Raw genomic sequence first — 26982 nt, 5'->3', positions numbered from 1 at the left:
AGCATTAATAAAGCACTCAGTTTTCCCTAATTTTCTTTGTTTTATAGGAGTTTTTTTCTTTCTGCAGGGGGGCCATTCATTGTTGATGACAAGTGATTGAATAGAGTGATTCTGTTGAGTAAAGGCTGCCCCAAAGCTTATTAATTCTCTAGTTGTGTTGATAATTTTCTTTGTGACTTTGGATAAATCATTTAAACTCTGCACAGATTTCCTGGTCCATATAACTAGTTTCTGAGGTTTCTCTGCATTGAATGTTACCCAGGGCGCTAGATTTTAGCAAGTTGGCTAGCTGTTCTCGTTAACGCTCATGGCACTGGTCTTCAGCTTGCATTGCTACATGCAGAATACCAATCCTGAGGGTCAAGGGGATCATTCCAGATTTAGACTCTGGTAAGCCTTGGGGGGCATGTTTTGGTCGAGATACTGTAGGTCTGAGTTGGTGTTGTAGCCTTTGCGGCTGCATGAGAAGTATTCTTTGGTGAGAACAGGTAGGCAAAAAAAAAAGGAGTATTGAAAGGTCTTTCTACTGGCATACCTACGGAGTAAGAATGAATGATTCTAAGACAAGAGCTACCAGAAGTCTAGTGACTTGCAAAATAATTTCGGAAGCTAGGTGGTATGGTATGAGGCAAGAGTAAGGGACTGGAGTAACATGACCTGGATTCTAATATCAAACTCTCACATCTTAATTTTTGTGTGATATTAATCTTTTTTTATTTTGACTTGTTATTCTGGAAAATAGCTTTTCCTACATTAATGAGATGTGAGGTTGAAGTAAGGTAAATATTGGTGAAAGTACTTTCAAAAGATTAAAGCTGTTTTAGTAAAAAGGTGTTTCTAATACTACATTTGGAAAAATGTTTTTGTGAAGCCACCGTATATATGCCACTATAGCATATGCTTTTTTGTATCCTTTATAGGTCTTGTGACGCTTAAGATGTGGAGTGCAAGTAATTTTGCTCACATTTTTCAGGCAAAAGAAGCTAAGTAGTTTTCCCAAGGATATAGTATTATGTGAATGAAAACCTAGGTTGTACCTCAGCAGCTCCACCTCCACTGCAGGCCAATCTGTCAGCCACAGCTCCTTTCTCTAGCTGTCACGTTTCAATGAGGAAGAAAGCGATGCTGTGGCGTATAATATACAAAGCTTTCTCTGTATTAGCAGTTGTGTCCTTCCACCTTCTAAATGCTGAGCTTTCCTTTGTGCTTTGATATTTTTGGATTTCAGAGGGCAGTACAATAATTTGGGCTGAAGGCTAGGAATAGGGAAGGTAACGATGGCTTTCTGATCTCACACCAGGGCTGGAAATCTATTACACCAGGTAGTGATAAGTACTAGTTTTATGCCCATTTCTGAACTTCCCCCTCCTCCCCCCCCAGAATGTATTTGTTGCAGTTGGAAGGGGTTTATACGTGTATAACCTTCAAATGAAGCGTGTGATTGCCTGCCAGAAAACTGCACATGACTCCAATGTCCTGCACATTGCCAAACTTCCAAACAGGTACAAGTTTCCGTCAGTTCTGTAACAGGTGAAAGAAATGCATAGTTCCCAGGGCCACCAGTGTAATTTTTCAAGGGGCAAAGTCACCTGGCTCCGTGGCTTGACCTGTTATGTTCTTTTGGAAATGGAGAATACCCCATGGCTGTCTTAACAGAAGAGTCTGTGGCAGTATATTACGAAATTTACAAGAAGCAAGGTTCAAATGAATTACATTGAATTTCATTATAAGAAGAGATAATTTAAAATTCGGTATTTATTTTAAAAGATAAAAGACTTTTGGGCACTGACTGTGTACTAATTTTTCTTTTTATATTTTCCACAAACCCACCTTTTTGGTGGTGGTGTTTGATTACGGCTACAATTAAATGGTAGTCTCCTTGTGGGCTAAGGCTACCAACCGAGGGCTTTCCCCTCAGGGTAGATTTGGCTGTTGAGTTTCTAGGGATGAATTATATGAAGGAAATAGAATTATTTTCTATGCAGGATACTTTTAGAGTGAGAGGTGCCCTGAGAAGAGATACAGTGAGAGGAAGGAATGAGACTTCTCAGGATATTGTGAAACTGTAATTCGTAACCTGTTTCCTGAATGCATTTTTAAAAATGGAAATGATACATATTTATAACATTTGAACCAATGTAACAGTATAATGTGTGCCTTTCTTGAGGAGTGCTTTTACTTTGCATTGTAAAGCCATATTGATAAATTGTGATTTTTATTGGCTCCTGCCAAGAGCTGAATAAAAGCACTTGAGGGCTCCACTGATTTCTCTCACTGCAAATTTAGCATTGGCCTTCCATGGTGCTCTTTTTATCAGTGATTTTCTCTTCTGACAGGCAGTTAATCTCATGCTCAGAAGATGGCAGTGTACGCATTTGGGAGTTACGAGAAAAACAGCAGCTTGCAGCTGAACCTGTACCAACAGGTGAGTATCTTTTCTCAAAAAGGTAGTCTTGCTTTTTTTTTTCTCATATGCAAGACAGAGGTATGTAACCACAAAATAATATACAGTGTGCTCCAAATAAGCATCAGATGTTTACATGAAGCATTTGGTAATTGGGATCTAGGATTCACATTTAAATATTGCTTTACTGTAGAACTACCTGTTTATTTCAATTCAACTAGGATTTTTTTGTTTTGAGGGAAAACTATTATTCCTGGTAATCTGACTGACCAGATGGCCTAATGAACTATTTACTCATTTATATTGTCTGTAATTATGTCTGGTATACAGACAGAATTTGTATCATCAGGTGTCAAAGTTCTTTCAGCCTTAAAGCATTATCATTAACATTGAACTCAATTTATTTATAAACATTTTTGTATTTATATCATAATCTCATGAACTCTTTGATTTTCAGGCATTGATTTGAAAAACAAAATCCCTGTTAGTTAGCAACCTTTGCATAAGAAATCAGATGCTGGTACCCCTGGAATTTCTTCTGGTTATTTGAAGTCATAGGGCATTGCTCTGGGACATCCCTATGTTGCTTTTTGTCTACCCTTTATCGATAAATCTGAGTTGTGACCTCCCCCCCCCCCGCCGCCTCATTGCCATTCAGGCCTTTCATTTCTCTCCTCTTTGATTCCCATTGCCTTTTCCTCACGTTAACACACCTTCACCAGTGCGTGAGTAGGGACAATAAAAAGAGATGAGCAACAAACCTGGGTAGCTAAGAGGAAACAAAGTAACATATTTAAAAAACCCTAGCATAGTACCTGGTACCATCTGCTCACTTAGCCCTTGACTAAAATAAGTGGGGAACACTTTTGCATTTAAGTTTTGTTTTTCTGATCTTACATTATTATTATAAGAAAAGAGCACAGTAATTTTGAAAATGACTGAAATGGCTGTGTTTTTCTAGGTTTTTTTAACATGTGGGGATTTGGAAGAGTAAATAAACAAGCCAGCCACCCTGTTAAAAAACAACAAGAAAATGGCACTTCATGTTCACTAGAGCTTATTGGAGATTTAATTGGACACTCATCATCTGTGGAGGTATTATTTTTAATAGTCATATAAATGTCCAGGGAATTCCTGCTTTTTGCATCTCACTGCTCTTCTTTCATTTGGTCTCATAAAGACCTAAACTTTCTCTTATCTGTAGGTTTTTGTGGAATCTAAACATGGAATGGGATAGGTTACATAGTATGTGCCATTAGGATCTCCCTTTACAGAGAAATGATTTGAACAAGGAATGTCTTGCTTCTAAAAAATGGCTTAATTACTATTACTTATGAGATGTAGGTAGATAGCTGACAATAAGGACGGTGTGAATAATGTTGAATATATAACAGTAGTAAATAGAGGGTACATGGAGGGTTGTGCTTATGTATGTAGAGGTAAAGCCTTATAGAATCTAATTCCAGGGAACTTTATCAAATCTATGAACAGAGTACTGTTTTACCTTCCTTTGGAGGATAATAATTTGTTAGCTTTAGTAAAACCCAATGTCTTGATTGTCATTGTGCATATATGAAAATAATAGTTGAGAATTATAGGATGCATAAAGTTCTAACTTGTTATAAATATATTCAAATACTTTAATATTTACTATAGGCATTATTGCCTGTAATGAAGAAGGAATAAGACCAGTCGAGGTAAAGAGATGATTGGAACTGGTAACAGTATAAGCAGAGCCCTAAGTAATGAATTTTTTTTTTTTATTCCTCCCCTGCTCCCTCCCTTCCTTCCCCCCTCCCTCTGTGCTGGTCTTAGTTGCTCGGGAATCTTTGTTGTGGCATACGGGCTCCTAGTTTTAGTATGCGGGATCTAGTTCCCACGTGCTGCAGGCCCCCTGCATTGGGAGCATGGAGTCTTAACCACTGGATCACCAGGGAAGTCCCATGAGTTTCTTAAATTGTTCTTCCCTGTTTCATAGCCAGGGAGGAACAAATTGTTTTTCATTTGGAAGTGCATTTATGCTTAGAAGCAACAGCACAAAACTTGTTATTAGCGTTTCCTGTATTTCAGGCACTATACTAGACACTGGAGTTTACAAAGAGATATAATATAAAAATATTATGGTCCTGAATATGAGCTGAACCTTGATGCTTAGGTAGGATTAAGATAGACTTATGACCATAAGCTCCCTGATTTTGGGTACTCATGTCTTACTCATTTTTGCCTTCCTCTACCAGGTAGCCCAGTTGTTTTCATTTTGTTTTTTAACTTTGGGAGTTGTGCAGATGGAATGTGGTAGACAGGAGGGCAAAGATAGAATCTACTTGGTGGCAAGGAGCAGGTTGGCTAGGCTGGAGGACTGTGTTCCAATGAATGGACACAGTAGGAGATAAAGCTGGGAAAGTAGTTTGGGGTCAGATTACTGAATGTAAGGCTAAGGAGTTTGGACTTTTTAAAAAAATTCATACATACATACATAAATAAAAAGTTTATTTATTTTGGCTGTGTTGGGTCTTTGCGCACGGGCTTTCTCTAGTTGCGGCGAGTGGGGGCTACTCTTCGTTGCAGTGCGCGGGCTTCTCATTGCAGTGGCTTCTCGTCGTGGAGCACGGGCTCTAGGCGCACGGGCTTCAGTAGTTGTGGCACACGGGCTTAGTTGCTCCACGGCATGTGGTATCTTCTCGGACCAGGGCTTGAACCTGTTTCCCCTGCATTGGCAGGTGGATTCTTAACCACTGCACCACCAGGGAAGTCCCTGGACTTTATGTTTTAAATAGTAGGAACCTATTAAAGGTTTTTAAATGGTGTGGCACATTTGTCATTGTATGGAAATGTTTGATTCTTAGAAATTTTCCTGAGTGGAAGTGTTGACATTTAATTACTTTTTAAAAGTATCTCTGGCTTCACTGAGAAAATCTTGGCTCTTGCTTGAATTTTCTCGTTCCTTTTTTCTTTTGATCCTTAGTCTCTAAGCCTAGTCCTATCTATCTACCTGTATTTATTGAATTCTAACTTTTCCATCTCCTGAGGAATTTTGCTCTGCTACGTCTCCACCCCTCACTCCTACATCATCAGCTGAGCCCTTCTCCCGCTATCTTCAGAAATGTATGAGTTAGTTATTTCTTAGAAAACTCGCATCCTATTTTCCTATTTCTCTCCTTTATTTCACTCTTTCCCTCAAAGACATCCTTTTCATAGTTTCATTTATCTCCTCTCTAATACCAGCTCTCTACTCCATAGGATGCATGCTGCCTTCTCATCAACATTCCATTTTCCTGTTCTTACCTTCCAGCCTGTTCCTTCACTGGGCATGACCTTCCTTTTATTTGGAGAGTTTTATGTTTTTGAAGCTTTCTCTGACAATTTCATTCATTATTGATCTATGCCTCCTTTTTCTGCATTTCTGTGGCAAATCATAGCCTGAACTATGTTATTTAGTACCTGATTACATCATCTTTAATTGGTACCCTTATTGTTTCAACTATGATTTGGTTTTCACAACTGAATTAGAACCTTCTTGAGGGTAGGGACCATAAGCATATAGATGACACTCAGTAAATGCTTAAGGATTGATTATGTCTCTGTTTTAGAGAGCTAAAGCCATTGTTTATCTTGGAGAATTTGGAATTCAGACATTTTATTGGTGGCCATTTTTGCATAAATAAGAAGGCCAGTAAAAATGATTAAGTAAAGCAGGTTTGTTGGGACTTCTCCTGACAAAAATCTTAAAACCAATACTTGAGGAATTAGATAATGGTAAATTTAGACGATACTTTGGGAATTCATGTACTTTACAAAAATAGCTGTTATTTATAGTTCTGTAGTTGAGTAGTATTTACAAAGTTCTGATATTTAAAATACTAGATATTGGTCTAGCATTTGTATGTGATTATCACTCACACTTAAAAATAACATTTCTCATGAAAGATACAGAGTTTTACAGTCAGATCCAAAGAAGTCTCCAAGGTACACATTTTAACAAGCATCTGTCTTAATCTAGTTAGCATTAGCCTCTTCTCCTTGAAGTTCCTATAATCAGTAATTAAAAATTTTTTTTACAGATGTTTCTGTACTTTGAAGATCATGGACTAGTGACATGTTCTGCTGATCATCTCATTATTTTGTGGAAAAATGGAGAACGAGAATCTGGATTGCGCAGCTTAAAGTTATTTCAAAAATTAGAGGAGAATGGTGACTTATATCTTGCTGTCTAGTTTAAGGAATTTGAACACCTGTGCATGAACCTTGAACAGCAAATATAGGGGTAATACGCTGAAAACCATTACCATATTAATCACTTAAATTTTGTAATATTTTTTTTCTTGTTACTCCATAAAATTCCATTTGTTTGAATTCTTTTTTCTGGGGCTGCAAACCAGCAACAAGTTGCTTCTCAGGTATCAGTACATTCACCAAAGAATATAGCACAAGTTTTTCATTTGACTTTTCACATAGCAGTTACCTGAAACCATTGAAGGAATGGGTCTAATTTCAGCAGTGAATTTTCAGAAAGTGAAGTTTTCAGAGTTCATCACATATACCTGTTGAAGCAGAATTAAATTATACCACAGTGTCCTCACAGAGATAAATTTTTTATGCTCTGAAAAAAATTCTACACCAGAAATTAATATGAGCGTATGTTTAATGAGGAGAAGAGTACTTGGGACCTCTCACTCTCTTTAATGTAATTATATTGCCTCTAACTAAATTTTTATTCATCACCAGGGATTAGATTTTTAAAATATTACATGTAATTTCTTTCATTTAGCCTTTTTGGATTTTGAAATACCTGACTGTTCTCCAGAGTTAGTATTTTAACTATACCTGTCATTCTTTTAAAGATTTATTCAAGGAACCTACTTTTATGGAAATAATTATACATGATCATTATAGACGATATTTTGGGAGAAAAATGAAAAATCCAGTGAAGAGTAAATAGGTAGGATGTAGCATATCTTGAATTTAAACCCTGAGATATCCAGAAAACTGATGCCTCCCTGTAGGAAATGAAGATTCCATAATAATTGTACTTTGTGCTGCTATTGAAGTGGTGAGTGCTGTGTTTTAAGCTTCTTAATTTGAACCTAGACCCTGGGAGGAGGTAGAAATAGAAATAACAGTATTTTTTTATTTTTTGGTTTTCTTTAGAGCCTGTTTGATTAAGAATTCTTGTGATAAATTTAAATATATCCTTTCTCCTACAAATCCCCCTGGTCTTTAGTAACTCTCAATTTTCTAAACATGAAGCAAACCTGAATCTCTCTCACTGTTTTAACTACAATTTTTTTTTTTTTGGTGCCAACTAATTTGTTTAAATCATTTTTTTTTAAAAATTCTAGCTACTAAAATCCCTATAAACTCAAATCAGGAGGAATCTTATTAGGGTGTATTTTTCCCCCTAGCCTGAACAGCTATTGACTAGATTCTTGGTAATAGACCAGCAGCTGCCCCTCATATATGCCAGAGAGGAGAGCTAGATCAGTAAAGTTACAGTGTTTCCAAAGTGCCTGATTCATCTTACCATTGGCTCAAATATGAAATGCTTGAGACAGGCATCACTTATGAGTTTCTTGCACACCACTGAGATTTAATCATCTTCATCACCCCATCAGCCTTAGAGCACTCTTTCTCCCTTTTGGTACTAAAGAATAAAAATTAAAAAGTGTTCCATACATTAAAAAAATGGGTGGGTTTAATTGTGGAGTTAATCTTAAACTGCTGATGAAAGAATCGTATTGAAGTAAACACCAGGTGGCTGATGTGTCAGAGGACTAATCCTTCTCGAAGAACACTTTCTGGATTTATTTGTTCATCACACACACCCTAATGGAATCTTTGTAAATTGTTGTTTTCACTAGTTTTACCTTTGACAGTTGTTGTTTCCTCAACTACCTACAAAGTCTGGAAGAGCTATGGTCATCTATGCCAGACCAGTGCCATAATGTTATAAATAAGGAAGCTGAAGCCCAGTCAGGTAAGGCCTTCCAGTTAGTTAGCTCAATTCTCATTAGCATCAGTGAACGAATTTAAAAACAGAAATTGAACATGACTGGAATGAGAAAGAAGGGTTGTAGGATTACCCCTTGAGCAAAACCAGATAATGTTCATAGTAATTGTTTCTGTTTTAATTCACAATGAAAATACCTTTATGGAGACATATAATAAAATTTATGTAACCTCCATTATATAATTAATAGAAGAATGTGAATAGAAAAATTAGCACTGCCTTTTAGCCAACAGATTGTTGTTATCGTGGCATATTTGAGCAGTCAGTCATACTGAGGCACCTCTAAACTTTCATCCTGAAATTGGAACCTGGGTAGGATTCCTAAACCAGGCAGACATGCATTTTGGTCTGAGTGCATCAGATTATTGATCAGAGTCATTTTTAGGCTTTTAATTTTCCTCCATAGATGGACTTTCTCCTATTACCAGCTAGCTTTTTCTTTGGAGATTCTACTATTAGGTCATGAGTTTTAAAGTTTTCTTGAATTGTATAAGATATTCAATGAATTATAAAAGGAATTCATAGCTTCTTAACTGCTTTTTTTCCTAATTTGTTCTGGATTAGTATTATGTAATAGTAATCTATTCACGTGAATGATACAAACCACAGGTGAGTTGGGGGAGCAAATAGTACTGAAAGTACCACTGTGAGTCCCTCTGTTATTAAAATCTAGAGGAAAGCCTCCAACCCATTCACGGGAACTTGATGGTTTTTGCTTTCATGAATGCCCTAAGGTCAGAGATGGAGTAAAACAGTGAGATGGGAAAATCTAGCAGGGACTCAGACTTGATGGCTGCTCACTAGTTGTATGCAGACTGCTGCAAAAAGTTAGAAGAATTAGAAGAATACAGCTGTAACTGAGGACGATAAATATTATGTGCATTTTTTCCATTTCCCTAGCTTAGCTTTCAGTGCTGTTATATTTGCAACACCAGAAGTAATACTATGCAGTGGGCCTTGTCATTTTTATTTAAAAATACCCTTATTACCTCAGTCTCTGGCTTACTCACATAACACAATCAAGAGCCTAAACTTGAGGGACATTGTATTTATCTTTCTCAAGTTGAGTGTGTTCTAAGTAATAGATGAGGCTTGTTCTTTGCCCACAAGACTAACCAGTCCTAACTCTGAAGGCAAGCATATTTTAAAATCTTAAATTGGAAGTAAAGAATAGCCTAATTAAATTATAGGGTTATTCTGGTCCTGGTAACAGTGTTTTATAACTAACTTATGGTTAAGTAGTAGTAGTAATGTGACCTCTCTCTAGATTAGATCATGTTATATTTTCCTAAATTAATAGGGTTCCCCTCAACACAGACTTATGCTCAGTATGAGAGACAATTATAATAGTTTATACTCACTCATCTGATACACATACCATCTGAAAGACTATTTGGAGGAAAGCACTATTTAGTTAGTTAGCAACTCAGTAGAAGATTACACCATAGTAGATTACACTGATAAAGAGCAGAGCTATGCTAAAGCTTTAGTACCTGGCAGTGTTAATATGAAATTAATTTGAAATTATACTGAGTCAGCTCTAACAAACATTCACATAGAAAAATGTCAGACATCTGATGAATGTCACTTACCAAATGGAACCAAAAGCGAGATGGTCAAGAAAAGATTGTCGTTGCCTCAGGCAAGCTTCTGAAGCCTAGGCAAATTATTTAGCTCCTTAAAATGGGATTCTGACATCCTGAATTTAATGTGTTCTGAAAACAAAGCGTGTGACTCATGAAATAAAGAACACTAAACCGAAATATTGAAATTATGAAAAATTTAGGCCAAAGAGGTAAAATAAAAACAGCTGTTAGGAATGAAAAATGGCTGTAGGAATTTAGTTACAAGTACTTCACAAAAACATTTTCATCACATTTACATAGTGCAGCATTACAATACAAAGCTAGCTGCTGTCCTGACCAAGCAAGTTCTCTTACCATCTAACAAAAATAATTTAGGTACATTTCTTTGCATGGAATTGTCATATATGTTTCCATTTGTTGGTACAAAACATAGAAAAAAACATTGGCATGTTTTGTAGTGATAAGTAATTTTTTCCCCCATGTACTAGTTCCAAGTGTTCTGCATTCCAATTTTCATTTGAAAAAAGTAACTAACTACTGGTTCAGTTAATTTACTCTGTTTGTTTGTTTATACCTCTTAGAAATGCAGCATGAAGTACAGAGAATTTGAAAGAAAAACAAAGATTTTGTTTACGGAATCTCTAATTTATAATACATAGAGAAGGGTTGGCTGGTAAAAGAGAAAAGAAAATCTCAAGACTGACTTCATGTAGACCACAGAAAGTTGTGAAAAGAGCTGTATAAAAATATGCACTTGTGCTTTAGAAGCTTTTAGCATACAATTAATAGCTTAAAATAGTATTTACTGCTTCCCCATATGCTATTTTCTGATATATTTACACACCTTGCAATCTTTTTTTCATCATTAAAGCAAAATGGCATGATCTTAAATATAGATAGGTTAAAAACATCTGAACCTTGAAACTTCCTCTGTCTCCTCAGTACTCAGCACAACGTACTCCATGGACTTAAACCGAGAAAATTTAGATTGCTTTAATAAAAATTTTAAACAGCAAATGTATATAAATTTTTTTTTTTTAAAAAAAGCTTGTCCAAGGGCATTCAGATTAATGGCTTGTATATAATACCTACTATAGTGCCTTGTAACTGCCTCTGTAAACCAGAAATAATAAAGGGGAAAAGCTCTTGGATTCCCCCCCAGACAAGATGTCACTTCCTTCCCCATCATGGTTGGCTTTCTGTTAAGATGAATCCCTTTTGTAGGAGAGAGGACTACACAGGCTGCTGATACCAGTCTAGAGAAGGCACTCAACCAGGCCAAGACAGACTGTGTTCTAACTTGGGTGTTGTTACACCGTTGATCAGAACCACCTAGCCATGGAGGCTCTGAAGCTAACTAGTTTATCAGCAGTTTGGTCCTAGTTGTTTTGCTCACTTTATATGGGTTTTTTCCCTTATTCTTATGAACCTTTTAGATTGATGCTCTTGAGGAAAATAGTCAAGCTAAACAGTGATGGTGACTTTCATGGTAAAAGATGAGCTAAACCACTAGCTAAGCTACATGGTCCATCATCCACAGAGATGGTGGGCTCGTGGGCACCAAGTCTTTGCTGCATGTCTCCTGCTAGTTACAGTGAATCAGCTGCAGGGTTTGATGAGGGCAGACAGGATGACAGCAGGGCAAAGGATTTTGCCATGTGTTTGTTCTGTCACTAAGTGATTGTTCAAAAGAACATATATTTTTCTTCATGGAACATAATTTTCTAAAAATGAAATTTGGGACGTTGAATGATTCAAAGTCAGATATTAAACATTAGCTCCTTAACCTACACCTGTCATTTTCATTATGAAGGAAAGCCTCTTGTTTACACTACTGTGATTCACAGTGCCCTTTGTAGATCAAGAGGTCACCTTCTCTGTCTTGGCTTTAGCTGTCAGATGGAAGCCTCAGACTTTTGCACTTTAGGTCATCTAACGTCTTCCAGTGTTTGTAGTTATCGGCCAAATGTTGCATCAGGGTTGGCAGGTGTGCAAAGGCTGCAAGGATATAAGAGAATAAAAAGAAGCCTGTTAAGTTAGATTCCAGGAGCATTTATAAGGTTGGGGCTCTGTGGGACAAATTTGGGATCAGAATTGGAGGAGAGGTACCCTAGGTTAGGCCTAAGGTGAACACAGAAGCATGAGAAGGATGAGTTACTAAACACTGGTTTCTGAAATATGAACAGGTCCTTTTAACTGAAAATTGATAACGAAAGATCAGAAAGAGAAATTAAAGAAACAATCCCATTTACCATCACATCAAAAAGAATAAAATACCTTGGAATAAACCTACCTAAGGAGGCAAAAAATCCGTACTCTGAAAACTATAAGATGTTGATGAAAGAAATCAAAGATGACACAAACACATGGAAGGATACCATGTTCTTGGATTGGAAGAATCAATATTGTGAAAATGACTAGACTACCCAAGGCAATCTACAGATTCAGTGCAATCCCTATCAAGATACCGATGACATTTTTTCACAGAACTAGAACGAAAATTTTTTTAATTTGTAAGGAAACACAAAAGACCCTGAATAGCTAAAGCAATCCTGAGGAAGAAAATCAGAGCTGGAGGAATCAGGCTCCCTGGCTTCAGACTATACTTCAAAGCTACAGTAATCAAAATGGTATGGTACTGGCACAAAAACAGAAGTATAGATCAATGGAACAGGACAGAAAGCCCAGAAATAAAGCCATGCATCTATGGTCAATTAATCTACGACAAAGGAAGCAAGAATCTACAATGGAGAAAAGACAGTCTCTTCAATAAGTGGTGCTGGGGAAACTGGACAACTACATGTAAAAGAATGAAACTAGAACATTCTGTAACACCATACACAAAAATAAACTCAAAATGGATTGAAGACCTAAATGTAAGGCTGGCTACTATAAAACTCTTAGAGGAAAACATAGGCAGGACACTCTTCACCATAAATTGCAGCAGTATCTTTTTGCATCCACCTTGTACCTAGAGTAATGAAAATAAAAACAAAAATAAACAAATGGGACCTAATTAAACTTAAAAGCTTTTGCACAGCAAAGGAAACCATAGACAAAACGAAAATACAACCCACAGAATGGGAGAAAATATTTGCAAACGAAGCAACCAACAAGGGATTAATCTCCAAAATATACCAACAGTTCATGCAGCTCTGTATCAAAAAAAAAAATCAAAAAACGGGCAGAAGATCTAAATAGACCTTTCTCCAAAGAAGACATACAGATGGCCAAAAAGCACATGAAAAGATGCTCAATGTCACTCAATGAGAAATGCAAATCAGAACCACAATGAGGTATCACCTCACACCAGTCAGAATGGCCATCATTAAAAAGTCTACAAATAACAAATGCTGGAGAGGGTGTGGAGAAAAGGGAACCCTCCTACACTGTTGGTGGGAATGTAAATTGGTGCAGCCACTATGGAAAACGGTATGGAGGTTCCTTAAAAAACTAAAAATAGAGCTACCATATGACCCAGCAATCCCATTCTTAGGCATATACCCAGAGAAGACCGTAATTCAAAAAGATACATGCACCCCAATGTTCACTGCAGCACTCTTTACAGTAGCCAAGACATGGAAGCAACCTAAATGTCCGTTGACAGATGAATGGATGAAGATGTGGTATATATATATATATATATATATATATATATATACACATATACAATGGAATATTACTCAGCCATGAAAAAGTGAGATAATGCCATTTGCAGCAACATGGATGGACCTAGAGATTATCATACTAAGTGAAGTAAGTCAGAAAGAGAAAGACAAATATCATATGATATCACTTATATGTGGAATCTGAAAAAAAAAATGGATACAATTGAACTTATTTACAAAACAGAAATAGACTCACAGACTTTGAAAACAAATTTATGGTTACCAAAGGGGAAACACGGGGGGAGGAACAAATTAGGAGTTTGGGGTTAACATATATACACTACTATATATAGAATAGATAATCAACAAGAATCTACTGTATAGCACAAGGAACTCTACTCAGTGTTCTGTAATAACCTATATGGGAAAAGGATCTGAAAAAGAATGGATATATGTATATGTATAACTGAATCACTTAGCTGTACACCTGAAAGTAACCCAACATTGTAAATCAACTATACTCCGATATAAAATAAAAATTAAATTCAAAAAAATTAAAAAAGATCTCAAAAAAATGAAAAGCTGTTTATCAACTGATATTACGAAAAGAATCTGTGATTCAGAGTAGACTTAGTATATTTTATGTTCTCTCTAGAATTTCCTCCAATGATAGAATAAAATTCCTGTAAGCTTTGGAAACATGTCCTTGGAAGAGTTGAACACCTGTTTATCCAGTTACCAAACATCCACTGAGTCTTCCATACACATGGTTTGTGCTGAGGACACACAAAGTGTTCATGCACCCCCACCACACCTGGCCACAAGCAGCTGACTTTTTCTTTTAAGTTACATTTCGTTTACACCTTTAGGCCCAGCCTCTGTCATTAAAGGTAACCATCATAAAGTATAGCAAAATATTCTGTTTGTGGGTAGCAAAACAGGAACTGTCTTACCATCCCAAGCATCAAACATGTCTGTTATGAAGTAGTCAATAAAGGAGATCTGGGACTTGGGGATGCTACAGGTATTCCGGTCAAACACTGGCATCACTACAGGTAGCCCCTGTCTCTTCTCTTCATCAGTCTGTAAGAAATAACACAGGGCTGTAGGGCACATAAGGAGCTGTCACAGTAACATCTAGTTTGTCAGAACCACTCTGTGAAAATGGGTCATAATCCAGTTGTATCTATGAAGAAATTGGCTTGGCAAGGTCCCGAGGCTTATATAAGACAACCACCTGATGAGCTACAGTGACTGGATTCAGGTCTTCTGACTCTCAAATGTGTTATGCTATCCTACAGCCCCTCCTGAAGCACTTATCTCAGGATTCATACCCCCTTTTCTGAGATCTGTTTTCATGATTGCAAGGTCAAGACTATTTTCAAATAATACTAAGTGGCATTTATACTGAGGGTACAGGAGCGATGGTGTGTTTAAAACTGCTGACACCTTAGCGTGAATCAAAGAACTGGCACCAACCTGTACAAATAGTCATTGTATTCACTGTCACATGCTTGCAGTTTAAAAAGAAAGCCAGTTTCACTTAAGAATGTCTTCATTAAAGTAGTAAGAATTATTAATCTTACTTGACCTTTGAAAATACGTCTTTTTAATATTGTGTGTGACAAAATCGGAAGTACATACAAAGCCCTTGTGCTGCACATCAACGTATTATGGTAGCCTGGATGACAAGCAGTTAGGCAGTTGAGCTGAACTAGCTTCTTTTTTTCATGAAATAACTATGTTTTACTCAAAAGAATGACAAACTATGAGATTTTTCAGATTGGGGTATTGGTCATGCAATTCTCAAGATACGTGTAAATCTGAGTATTTTGCACATTAGAGTGTATGTTTATATGCATAAGGTCGTAATTCACTGGGCTGAAATTGAGATCCACATTTACTGGTAGAATGCTGAGCCAGAGGCTGGCTGATCAGAGACCTCATTTGTAACCTGATTTTTAGGTCACGTTGTCTTGTGAACATTAGTACTTTCCTTTCTGGGAAAAGGACACCTAAACAGGGAGATTACATTAAAGAACTTAAAAGTGGTTCTTTCCCGTTCCCCATTCACATACTTTGAGAATAACTAGGAGTAGGATTTTAAGTCTTCTCTGTGGGTCCTGGGAAGCCCCGTTAATGGCCTCCTACCAGTTTTTGGCTCAGCTTGCTCATTTCAGGTCAGTCGATTAGGCAGCCTTAAAATAGCCACTGCTGTTCAAGGAGTAGTTGTTTGGGTTTTTTCCCCTCTCTTTCTGGCAAACTCAGAACTGCTTGTCCTATTTTTCTTTGATTCATGGGCTCTCTTCCCATCCTTGAAAGCTGCACCTAACTTACTGGGTCCTTGGCTGGCCTTTGCCCCTGCCAACCCTTTTAGACATTATCAGCTATTCTTTTATCCTCCCTCAGTGGTACGTTCCAGCCATATTGGCACACAACCCTCCCCCCCGCCCCCCCCCGTCCCCCCCGTCCCCAAATGCATTACTTGTAGCTACTTGTGACATGTTTGTCTTTTCTATCCCAAATAATAAACATTAGTCCTTAGAGCCTCTTCTTTGAAAGTAGGCCTCTTTTAAATGGCATCTTGTGTTCTACTACGTTATTCTCCTTTAATTCCTCTTCACACTGCCAAAGTTGCTGTTTTCCTTATATAAAAATTCTGTTTTTCCTCCCTACTAATTTTGCTCATAACCCTTTGTTCTCCCAGAATTCTCCCAGAATGTCCTTTCCCATTTCTAAATTTTGAAATCCTTCAGAAAAAACAAAAACAAAAATACCAGCTCTAACACCTTTTCCACAAAGCCCTTCTTTTATCTAGAAAAAAAACTCTTTCTGAACTCTTAGGACTTAACATATACCTCCTTTAGAAGTGTTTTCATTTGTTTTTAATTTACCAATGTATGGACCTGTTTATGTCTATCTCCCTCCCCTACTGTATTATGAGCTACCCATGGGCAAAGATGTGTCTTATGTCTATGTTCCCCAGACTGCACCATGGAGATGATAATCTAGTGAATGAATGAAGGATTTCCCAGTTTTTGTGGAAATTCAGGATCTAAAAATTTGAGGATGAAAAGATACTTCCAAAGGCTCAGTTTATCCCCCTTCCCCTAGAGAGAGTTTAGTTAGTGACCAGCCACATCAGTTAGTCTCTTGAGGGACCAGATTTCCGTTCCAGGCAGGGGTGAGCCATTGCTTTCCAGGGAGGAGTCATTTATTTACTGTGACCCGGGGCCATTCCCAGAAGGGAGGTGGGGCTTCCCTAGAGAGGCAGCACACCTGTGCAAAGTACTCCTCGGAGATCCTTCCGGCCCATTCGATACATAGGTCCAGGGGGCGGCATGGATTGGCCACGTCAGCACACTTAATCATCATGCGCTTAATCAGAATTTGATTTTCAGGAAAGTTCTTCCCAATAGGGTTGCATTCACAGTCACTGCCTTCAATCTGGAAAACAGATGGTCACATCAGGGTTGTTTCAATATGATGGTGAAGCCCACAAGGGCCAGCTGACCAGATATTAGATGGCAGTCACCCAGGCAAACTTAGGCATAAGACTTGATGAAGGAGGCCTTCCCATCCTTAATTCCATATGTGATACATTGATATATTCTTGGGGACGGGGAGCAGTCAAGCAATACAAACACATAGAGCTTAGAAGGTCGAAGTCCCTATCACCACCCATCCACAACCTCACTTTCATCCTCTTCCCCAGAGGTAGCTGCTACAAAGCAGGTTTTTTTTTGTTTTGTTTTTAATAATTTGGTATGTAATCTTAAGGAAGGAGAGCTTTTCTCCCAGTTTTATCAGGAAATGTGTAAAAGCACAAATTCCACTTTCTTAATACATTAAAGATGGGGAAATGCCACATACATGTGACCCTTCAATTATTTCTTGATTTCTTTCTACTTAATATGCCTGACAGCTCCCTCTCTCCTGTGACCTTCTGTCCCACCCCCAGTTACCCACCTCCTCCCACTTTGTTCTTTCTCTTAAGGTATGTGTCCACTCATGCTTTCCAGGCTGCTCTTCTGGCTGGGTGGTAGGGAGGGTCAGACATGTAAGTGTTAGGGGTACTAGGAGCAGAAAGTGGGCCAGGGCAGGAGCAGGTATATTCAGCCATGTTAAAAAGACTGGTTGTACACTAATACCTACCTAGTGATGGATGTCAGCGGTCCAGAGCCAAGTGGCCAGGTCTGTGAGTAGGCTTTTGTAAATGTGACAACAGGCCAATTACACAAAACCTAGAAGACTACGATTCCCTGATTTCAAAGATACCATGGAACTGACTGTGTAAACATCTAATTAGCTCTCCAGAGCTCTGCCAAGCTGAAGGACTGTATGACATTTAAGGATTTTTTTGTTTTGTTTTGGGACTGGACCTATTTATTAAACCATCAATGGGCAGAATTATATTCTGAAGGTTGGTATTTTGATTACTTACCATTGGGAAGATACTGCTTGCTATAGTTACTGCGGTACATAAATCTCAACAGAGTTGGGGGCTTACTTGGATAGATGACCTTCCCAACTCTAAATTCTATGATTCTGTATAATTTCCCCCTCTTAAATCCCCAGATCCTTGCTCCCATAAGTCCTCTGTGGAAGGTGAGGGTCCTGGCATTGTGCTGTGGAATCCCTGGGGGATGGAGCAGAACACAGGTGAGGCGGACACTGTTCCTCCATCCAGGCTGGTCATGTGATGGGTCCTACACAGATAGTTTCCTTACTGATCATCACATTACATCTAAGACAGCCATTCCTCATTCATCCACATATGCAGCCCTCATACAGGAATGAGTGAAAAGCTCTTCTAACTTTATGGGGCTATGAACAGCTTTACGGTATGAGAGGGCAGTTGATCTCATTTTAAACAGTAAGAGATGTGAACATATGTCCATGTTCCTAAAACCCACGTTTGTAGGGACCTTAAGGCAGGTCTAAGGTACATCAGTAAATTTTAAAAAGGAGAAAGACTTGTATTTTTGTTTTCAACTAGTCACTCCCAATTTAACTTTCTGTAGTCTTTAGATACTGATAGGCTTTTAATGCAAATCAGCAGGATTATAGTTCTTTAAAACATCTAATTTTGAGGTCTCCCAAGAGCTCAAAGAACAGAGAACTAGAAAGGCTCTGAATCCCCTAAAATGCCACCATTTATTCCAGTCTCTGCTGTCTGCAGGCTCCTTTCATCATAGACTTTGGGCCTACTTCCTTTTGTCACCGCTGGCTTTATCTCAGGGCCTTTCTTTCAAGGAGCTCAGAGTTGCTGTGGACACTCTCAATCTATTCTTGTCCTTAGGGAAAACAAGTGACCAGTACTTTCAGCCTTCTTTACCAACTCCAAGCAACTAACCATCTTGTATTCAAGATGCTTTGAGGCCAGAGTAGGCTCTAATGGAAATACATTCTGGTGTATCTTATTACATGGGAAATGCTTACCTCAGCTGCCATTGGCTTGTTGATGCTGTTCACAAATTTGTTCACATGTTCAAAGTGTTTTGTCATCTCTGTTGCTAAAACCATATCAATAATAGCCTGGCGCAGTGTTCGATAATGGTTCCTAAAATAACCAGAAGACAAAGCGTCTTGTTCACATCATGTCCCGAATTAGAACTGTTCCACCATTTCACCACACTTCCCACAATCTAGGAGGAAGCTAGGGGCACAGAGTTAATAAGTGAAGATCACAAAAAAGTTTACCTGCTTATCTTCCTACTAAGCCAGGACTTGGTGACACTATTCCATTTTCCCCAGTGACAGCTGACCTTCATATGATTTATGAGTATAAAAAAACAAAAAAGAAATAAGTGACCCAAGGGCACTTATTTCACAAGGTGATTCCCTTCTACCTTCCCTTGGCAATATCAAAACAGTGAGGTGAAAGGAAATGACAAGTTCCTTCCCTACAAGGCTAGTACAGCAACCTGGTAAGCTGTCCCATGGCATTCAGTGCAGACAGTGATTCTTGTTACAGAGAAGTGTCATTATTTCTTTTGATGATGGCATTGGAAGAAAGTTTTCCAAATAATGAGCAGTTCTCTAGATTGCAATTAGATAGAAGTTGTAATGGAAGGAGCAACAACCCTGCTCAAAATCACCCAGTTCCTATCATCTATTTCTAACTTCAAGAGCCAGAATGGGGAACTGAAAAAAATTGAATAAAATTGGCTATTGGCAAGAATTCTTCCTATGAAAGTTTGAAAAACAATACTTGATACTGATGAAGCCTTCAGTTGAAGGTGAAATAACTGGTCTCCATATTTTCTCAGGTTTCTGGAGACCAAACAGATAGGTTCAGGTTCATGTTGACAAGTGATCCTTGAGGCCTGAGTGAGCTCTGAGGTTCCTGTGTACTGCCCTTTCTCAGGGGTCTGCACTCCAGCCTGGCTGGTGCTATGTAGGAAATACTCATAGCTTGATGGCAGGGTGGTAGCTGGCGAGAGGAATTGCTCCTATCTGTTCACATTTGGCCAACTCACCAGAGGGGGAAACCTGCCCCACCCTGTGGACTCCAGGAGCTCTGCTGGGACCGTGAAACACTGTCTCCTCATGAGTTAGGATTTTAAGTGACCGAAAATTGAGCTGGGGAAAGATGGGTAAGGATACATTCTCCTCAGGTTACACCAAAGACAGGATGTCCTTTTGAGAGGATAAAAATATCTGCTATGTTTGTTAGTAGTATAATCAATATTTATAGAGTGCTCTGCAGTGTATAAAACATTTTCATGAACTCACTGAAGACCAGATGGAGTTTAAAAAGATGAACAGTCTAAGCGGAGAATGGAGGAGGGCTGGCTGCACATCAAAGAAATCTACGTGGTCAACGTTTGTGTACATCTTTATGAAAATGTCCTTGCAGCACCTGTGAACATTTAGCAGGGAGTGCTCGCCTCGTGAAGCAGCTCAGGGTAAAGGCACGGCCGCCAAAATAGGAGTGAGAGCAACATGATGCCGGGAGGGAAACCCCAAAGAGGCCGCAGCTGCAGGAGGCCGGAGTCCTGGCCGCTGTTGGCCTTCCCTGAGGGCTTCGACCAGGCCCCGCAGGCTGCACAGCAGCTGAGCGCCACCCGCCTCACGGACCCCGTCCTGCCTCACGTCGCCAACCCAGTCGCCCTGTTGCCAGAATGAGCTGAATTCTGAAAATTGCTCAGCAGGACCAGGCATAGCACAGGCCTCTTCTCTTGTGGTTTCACTTGCCAAGACCACTATCTTGATAATTCTGAGCTCTTCTCACAAGTGTTCATCCAGGGGCACCTACCCCAGCCATGGGGCTGACAGGGTCTTGGTGCTCCGGCCTGGTGTCAGGCCTGAGCCGCTGACGTGGGAGAGGCGAGTTCAGGAAACTGGACCACCAGAGACCTCCCAGCCCCACGTAGTATCAATCAGCGAGAGTTCTCTCAGAGATCTGCGTCTCAACGCTATGACCCAGTTCCACCCAACTGCCAGCAAGCTCTAGTGCTGGATGCCCCATGCCAAACAACTAGCGAGACAGGAACGCAACCCCACCCATTAGCAGAGAGGCTGCCTAAAATCATACTAAGTTCACAGACATCCCAAAACACACCATCGGATGCGGCGCTGCCCACCAGAAAGACAAGATCCAGCCCCACCCACCAGAACACAGGCACCAGTCCCCTCCACCAGGAAGCCTACACAAGCCACTGAACCAACCTCACCCACTGGGGGCAGACACCAAAAACAACGGGAACTATGAACCTGCAGCCTGCGCAAAGGAGACCCCAAACACAGTAAGGTACACAAAATGAGCAGACAGAGAAATATGCAGCAGATGAAGGACCAAGGTAAAAACCCACCAGACCAAACAAATGAAGAGGAAATAGGCAGTCTACCTGAAAAAGAATTCAGGGTAATGATAGTAAAGATGATCCAAAATCTGGGAAATAGAATGGAGAAAATACAAGAAATGTTTAACAAGGACCTAGAAGAACTAAAGAGCAAACAAACAATGACAAATGAAATTTGTCAATGAAATTAAAATGAAATTAAATGAAATTAAAAATTCTATAGAAGGAATCAATAGCAGAATAACTGAGGCAGAAGAACGGATAAGTGACCTGGAAGATAAAATAGTGGAAATAACTACCGCATAGCAGAATAAAGAAAAAAGAATGAAAAGAATTGAGGACAGTCTCAGAGACCTCTGGGACAACATTAAATGCACCAACATTCGAATTATAGGGGTCCCAGAAGAAGAAAAGAAAGGGTCGGAGAAAATATTTGAAGAGATTATGGTTGAAAACTTCCCTAACATGGGAAAGGAAATAGTCAATCAAGTCCAGGAAGCACAGAGAATCCCACAGAGGATAAATCCAAGGAGAAATACGCCAAGACACATATTCAACTATCAGAAATTAAATACAAAGAAAAAATGTTACAAGCAGCAAGGGAAAAGCAACAAATAACATACAAAGGAATCCCCATAAAGTTATCAGCTGATTTTTCAGTGGAAACTCTGCAGGCCAGAAGGGAGTGGCAGGATATACTTAAAGTGATGAAAGGGAAAAACCTACAACCAAGATTACTCTGCCTAACAAGGATCTCATTCAGATTCGACGGAGAAATTAAAACCTTTACAGACAAGCAAATTTAAGATAATTCAGCACCACCAAACCAGCTTTACAACAAATGCTAAAGGAACGTCTCTTGGCAAGAAACACACGAGAAGGAAAAGACCTACAAAAACTAACCCAATACAATTAAGAAAATGGTAATAGGAACATACATATCGATAATTACCTTAAATGTAAATAGATTAAATGCTCCAACCAAAGGACACAGACTGGCTGAATGGATACAAAAACAAGACCCGTATATATGCTGTCTACAAGAGACCCACTTCAGACCTAGGGACACATACAGACTGAAAGTGAGGGGACGGAAAAAGATATTCCATGCAAATGGAAATCAAAAGAAAGCTGGAGTAGCAATTCACATATCAGACAAAAATTGACTTTAAAATACAGACTATTACAAGAGGCAAAGAAGGACACTACATAATGATGAAGGGATCAATCCAAGAAGAAAATATAACAGTTGTAAATAGTTATGCACCCAACATAGGAGCACCTCAATACATAAGGCAAATGCTAACAGCCATAAAAGGGGAAATCGAGAGTAACAAAATCATAGTAGGGGACTTTAACACCCCACTTTCACCAATGGACAGATCATCCAAAATGAAACTAAATAAGGAAACACAAGCTTTAAATGATACATTAAACAAGATGGACTTAATTGATATTTATAGGACATTCCATACAAAACCAACAGAATACACTTTCTTCTCAAGTGCTCATGGAACATTCCCCAGGATAGATCAAATCTTGGGTCACAAATCAAGCCTTGGTAAATTTAAGAAAATTGAAATCTAATCAAGTATCTTTTCCGACTGCAACGCTATGAGACTAGATATCAATTATAGAAAAAACTGTAAGAGATACAAACACTTGGAGGCTAAACAATATGCTACTAAATAACCAAGAGATCACTGAAGAAATCAAAGAGGAAATCAAAAGATACCTAGAAACAAATGACAATGAAAACACAACGACCCAAAACCTATGGGATGCAGCAAAAGCAGTTCTAAGAGGGAAGTTTATAGCAATACAATCCTACCTCAAGAAACAAAATCTCAAATAAACAACCTAACCTTACACCTAAAGCAATTAGAGAAACAAGAACAAAAAAACCCCCAACGTTAGCAGAAGGAAAGAAATCATAAAGATCGGATCAGAAATAAATGAAAAAGAAATGGAGATAATAGCAAAGATCAATAAAACTAAAAGCTGGTTCTTTGAGAAGATAAACAAAATTGATAAACCATTAGCCAGACTTACCAAGAAAAAAAGGGAGAAGACTCAAATCAACAGAATTAGAAATGAAAAAGAAATAACAACTGACACTGCAGAAATACAAAGGATCATGAGAGATTACTACAAGCAACTATATGCTAATAAGATGGACAACCTGGAAGAAATGGACAAATTCTTAGGAAAGCACAACCTTCAGAGACTGAACCAGGAAGAAACAGAAAATATAAACAGACCAATCACAAGCCCTGACATTGAAACTGTGATAAAAAATCTTCCAACAAACAAAAGCCCAGAACCAGATGGCTGCACAGGACAATTCTATCAAACATTTAGAGAAGAGCGAACACCTGTCCTTCTCAAACCCTTCCAAAATATAGCAGAGGGAGGAACACTCCCAAACTCATTCGACAAGGCCACCATCACCCTGATACCAAAACCAGACAAAGATGTCACAAAAAAAGAAAACTACAGGCCAATATCACTGATGAACATAGATGCAAAAATCCTCAACAAAATACTAGCAAACAGAATCCAACAGCATACTGAAAGGATCATATACCATGATCAGGTGGGGTTTATCCCAGGAATGCAAGGATTCTTCAGTATACGTAAATCAATCAATGTGGTACACCATATTAACAAATTGAAAGATAAAAATCATATGATCATCTCAATAGATGCAGGAAAAGCTTTTGACAAAATTCAACACTGATTTATGATAAAAACGCTCCAGAAAGTAGGCATAGAGGGATACCTCCACATAATAAAGGACATATATGACAGACCCACAGCCAACATCGTTCTCAATGGTGAAAAACTGAAACCATTTCCACTAAGATCAGGAACAAGACAATGTTGCCCACTCTCACCACTATAATTCAACATTGTTTTGGAAGTTTTAGCCACAGCAATCAGAGAAGAAAAATAAATAAAAGGAGTCCAAATTGGAAAAGAAGTAGTAAAACTGTCACAGTTTGCAGATGACATGATACCTACCATACACAGAGAATCCTAAAGATGCTACCAGAAAACTACTATAGGTAATGAATGAATTTGGTAAAGTAGAAGGATACAAAATTAATGCAGAGAAATCTTGCATTCCTATACACTAATGATGAAAAATCGAAAGAGAAATTAAGGAAACACTCCCATTTACCATTGCAACAAAAAGAAAATACTTAGGAATAAACCCACCTAAGGAGACAAAAGACCTGTATGCAGAAAACTATAAGACACTGATGAAAGAAATTAAAGGTGATACAAACAGATGGAGAGATATACCATGTTCTTGGATTGGAAGAATCAACATTGTGAAAATGACTGTACTACCCAAAGCAATCTACAGATTCAATGCAATGCCTATCAAACTACCAATGGCATTTTTCACAGAACTAGAACAAAAATTTTCACAATTTGTATGCAAACACAAAAGACCTCGAACAGCCAAAGCAATCTTGAGAAAGAAAAACGGAGCTGGAAGAATCAGGCTCCCTGACTTCAGACTATACTACAAAGCTACAGTAATCAAGACAGTATGGTACTGGCACAAAAACAGAAATATAGATCAATGGAACAGGATAGAAAGCCCAGAGAGAAACCCACGCACATACGGTCACCTTATCTTTGATAAAGGAGGCAAGAATATACAATGGAGAAAAGACAGCCTCTTCAAGAAGTGGTGCTGGGAAAACTGGACAGCTACACATAAAAGAATAAAATTAGAACACTTCCTAACACCATACAGAAAAATAAACTCAAAATGGATTAAAGACCTAAATGTAAGGCCAGAGACACTATAAAACTCTTAGAGGAAAACATAGGCAGAACACTCTATGACATAAATCACAGCAAGATCCTTTTTGACCCACCTCCTAGAGAAATGGAAATAAAAATAAATGGGACCTAATGAAACTCCAAAGCTTTTGCACAGCAAAGGAAACCATAAACAAGACGAAAAGACAACCCTCAGAATGGAAGAAAATATTTGCAAGCGAAGCAACTGACAAAGGATTAATCTCCAAAATATACAAGCAGCTCATGCAGCTCAATATCAAAAAAACAAACAACCCAATCCAAAAATGGGCAGAAGACCTAAATAGACATTTCTCCAAAGATGTACAGATTGCCAACAAACACATGAGAGGATGCTCAACATCACTAATCATTAGTGAAATGCAAATCAAAACTACAATAAGGTATCACCTCACACCAGTCAGAATGGCCATGATCAAAAAATCTACAAACAATAAATGCTGGAGAGGGTGTGGAGAAAAGGGAACCCTCTTGCACTGTTGGTGGGAATGTAAATTGATATGGCCACTATGGAGAACAGTATGGAGGTTCCTTAAAAAACTAAAAATAGAACTACCATATAACCCAGCAACCCCACTACTGGGCATATACCCAGAGAAAACCATAATTCAAAATGAGACATACCACAATGTTCATTGCAGCACTATTTACAATAGCCAGGACATGGAAGCGACTTAAGTGTCCATCGACAGACGAATGGATAAAGAAGATGTGGCACATATATACAATGGAATATTACTCAGCCATAAAAAGAAATGAAATTGAGTTATTTGTAGTGAGGTGGATGGACCTAGAGTCTGTCATACACTGTGAAGTAAGTCAGAAAGAGAAAAACAAATACCGTATGCTAACACATACATATGGAATCTAAAAAAAAAGGTCATGAAGAACCTAGAGGCAAGACGGGAATAAAGATGCCGACCTACTAGAGAATGGACTTGACACTGGGAGGGGGAAGGGGAAGCTGGGATGGAGAGAGTAGCATTGACATATATACACTACCAAATGTGAAATAGATAGCTAGTGGGAAGCAGCTGCATAGCACAGGGAGATCAGCTCCGTGCTTTGTGACCACCTGGAGGGGTGGGAGGGAGTCGCAAGAGGGAGGGGATATGGGGATATATGTATACATAGAGCTGATTCACTTTGTTATATAGCAGAAAGTAACACAACATTGTAAAGCAATTATACTCCAAGAAAGATGTTAAAAAAAAATAAAGATGAACAGTCTAAAAAGTACAGTTCAGTTTATAAGGTTATTATTTTACTGTCTGATACAATGGTACAGCCTTCCCTCTAAGAGAAAGCTAAGTACTTGGAGAAGTTAGGGAAAACTGAGTTTCCCACTTACATTTTACAAACCTGAGCACAAGAGCCGGAGCACACAAACCTGTCAATATTCTTGAAAATGTTGCATTTGCTGTCCTTGACCGTGAGCTGGAAGGCCAGGGCTGTGTGGTGACTCTCCAAGACAGCAGTGTCATTATAGAGCACGGCGAGTTCACTGCCTGCGTTGCACAGGAAAGAGTTGGTCCTTCCTGGGTGATCCACGTCATGGACTGTGGCAGCAATCAGGGCAGCCACCTCATCTAGCTGATCGAGGCTTCCCTGGGGTCAGGGGGAGGCAAGGTTGAGCATTACCCACTGGATGTAGGAGACCTACACTCATCCCTGTCTCTCTGGAGGGGATGAGCCAGGGGGTCCTTCTCTGACTTCCTAGAAGTTAAGA

The 26982-nt window shown here is 38.8% G+C and overlaps 2 protein-coding genes across 2 annotated transcripts in view; one reads left to right on the top strand and one right to left on the bottom strand.

The window, feature by feature from the left end:
• WDR41 (WD repeat domain 41) overlaps positions 1-6757 on the top strand; it is a 44033-nt gene extending 37276 nt beyond the window's left edge. Inside the window, exons 10-13 of the mRNA XM_061187931.1 lie at positions 1381-1502; positions 2337-2425; positions 3366-3499; positions 6466-6757. Of these exons, the coding sequence (XP_061043914.1) occupies positions 1381-1502; positions 2337-2425; positions 3366-3499; positions 6466-6618 (498 nt within the window). The 3' untranslated portion in view covers positions 6619-6757. The remainder of the gene's footprint in view (positions 1-1380; positions 1503-2336; positions 2426-3365; positions 3500-6465) is intronic.
• Positions 6758-11059: 4302 nt separating this feature from the next.
• PDE8B (phosphodiesterase 8B) overlaps positions 11060-26982 on the bottom strand; it is a 286597-nt gene continuing 270674 nt past the window's right edge. The window contains exons 18-22 of the mRNA XM_061187930.1: positions 26644-26861; positions 19048-19168; positions 16885-17052; positions 14559-14688; positions 11060-11995 (exon numbers count right to left, since the gene is read on the bottom strand). Coding sequence (XP_061043913.1) covers positions 11886-11995; positions 14559-14688; positions 16885-17052; positions 19048-19168; positions 26644-26861 — 747 coding nt within the window. The 3' untranslated portion in view covers positions 11060-11885. The remainder of the gene's footprint in view (positions 11996-14558; positions 14689-16884; positions 17053-19047; positions 19169-26643; positions 26862-26982) is intronic.

The sequence above is a fragment of the Eubalaena glacialis genome, chromosome 4 (genome assembly GCF_028564815.1).
Source record: "Eubalaena glacialis isolate mEubGla1 chromosome 4, mEubGla1.1.hap2.+ XY, whole genome shotgun sequence".
In the NCBI taxonomy this organism is placed as follows: domain Eukaryota; kingdom Metazoa; phylum Chordata; class Mammalia; order Artiodactyla; family Balaenidae; genus Eubalaena; species Eubalaena glacialis.
Note: the sequence above shows the minus strand (reverse complement) of the source record. Positions and strands in the feature narration are given on the sequence as shown.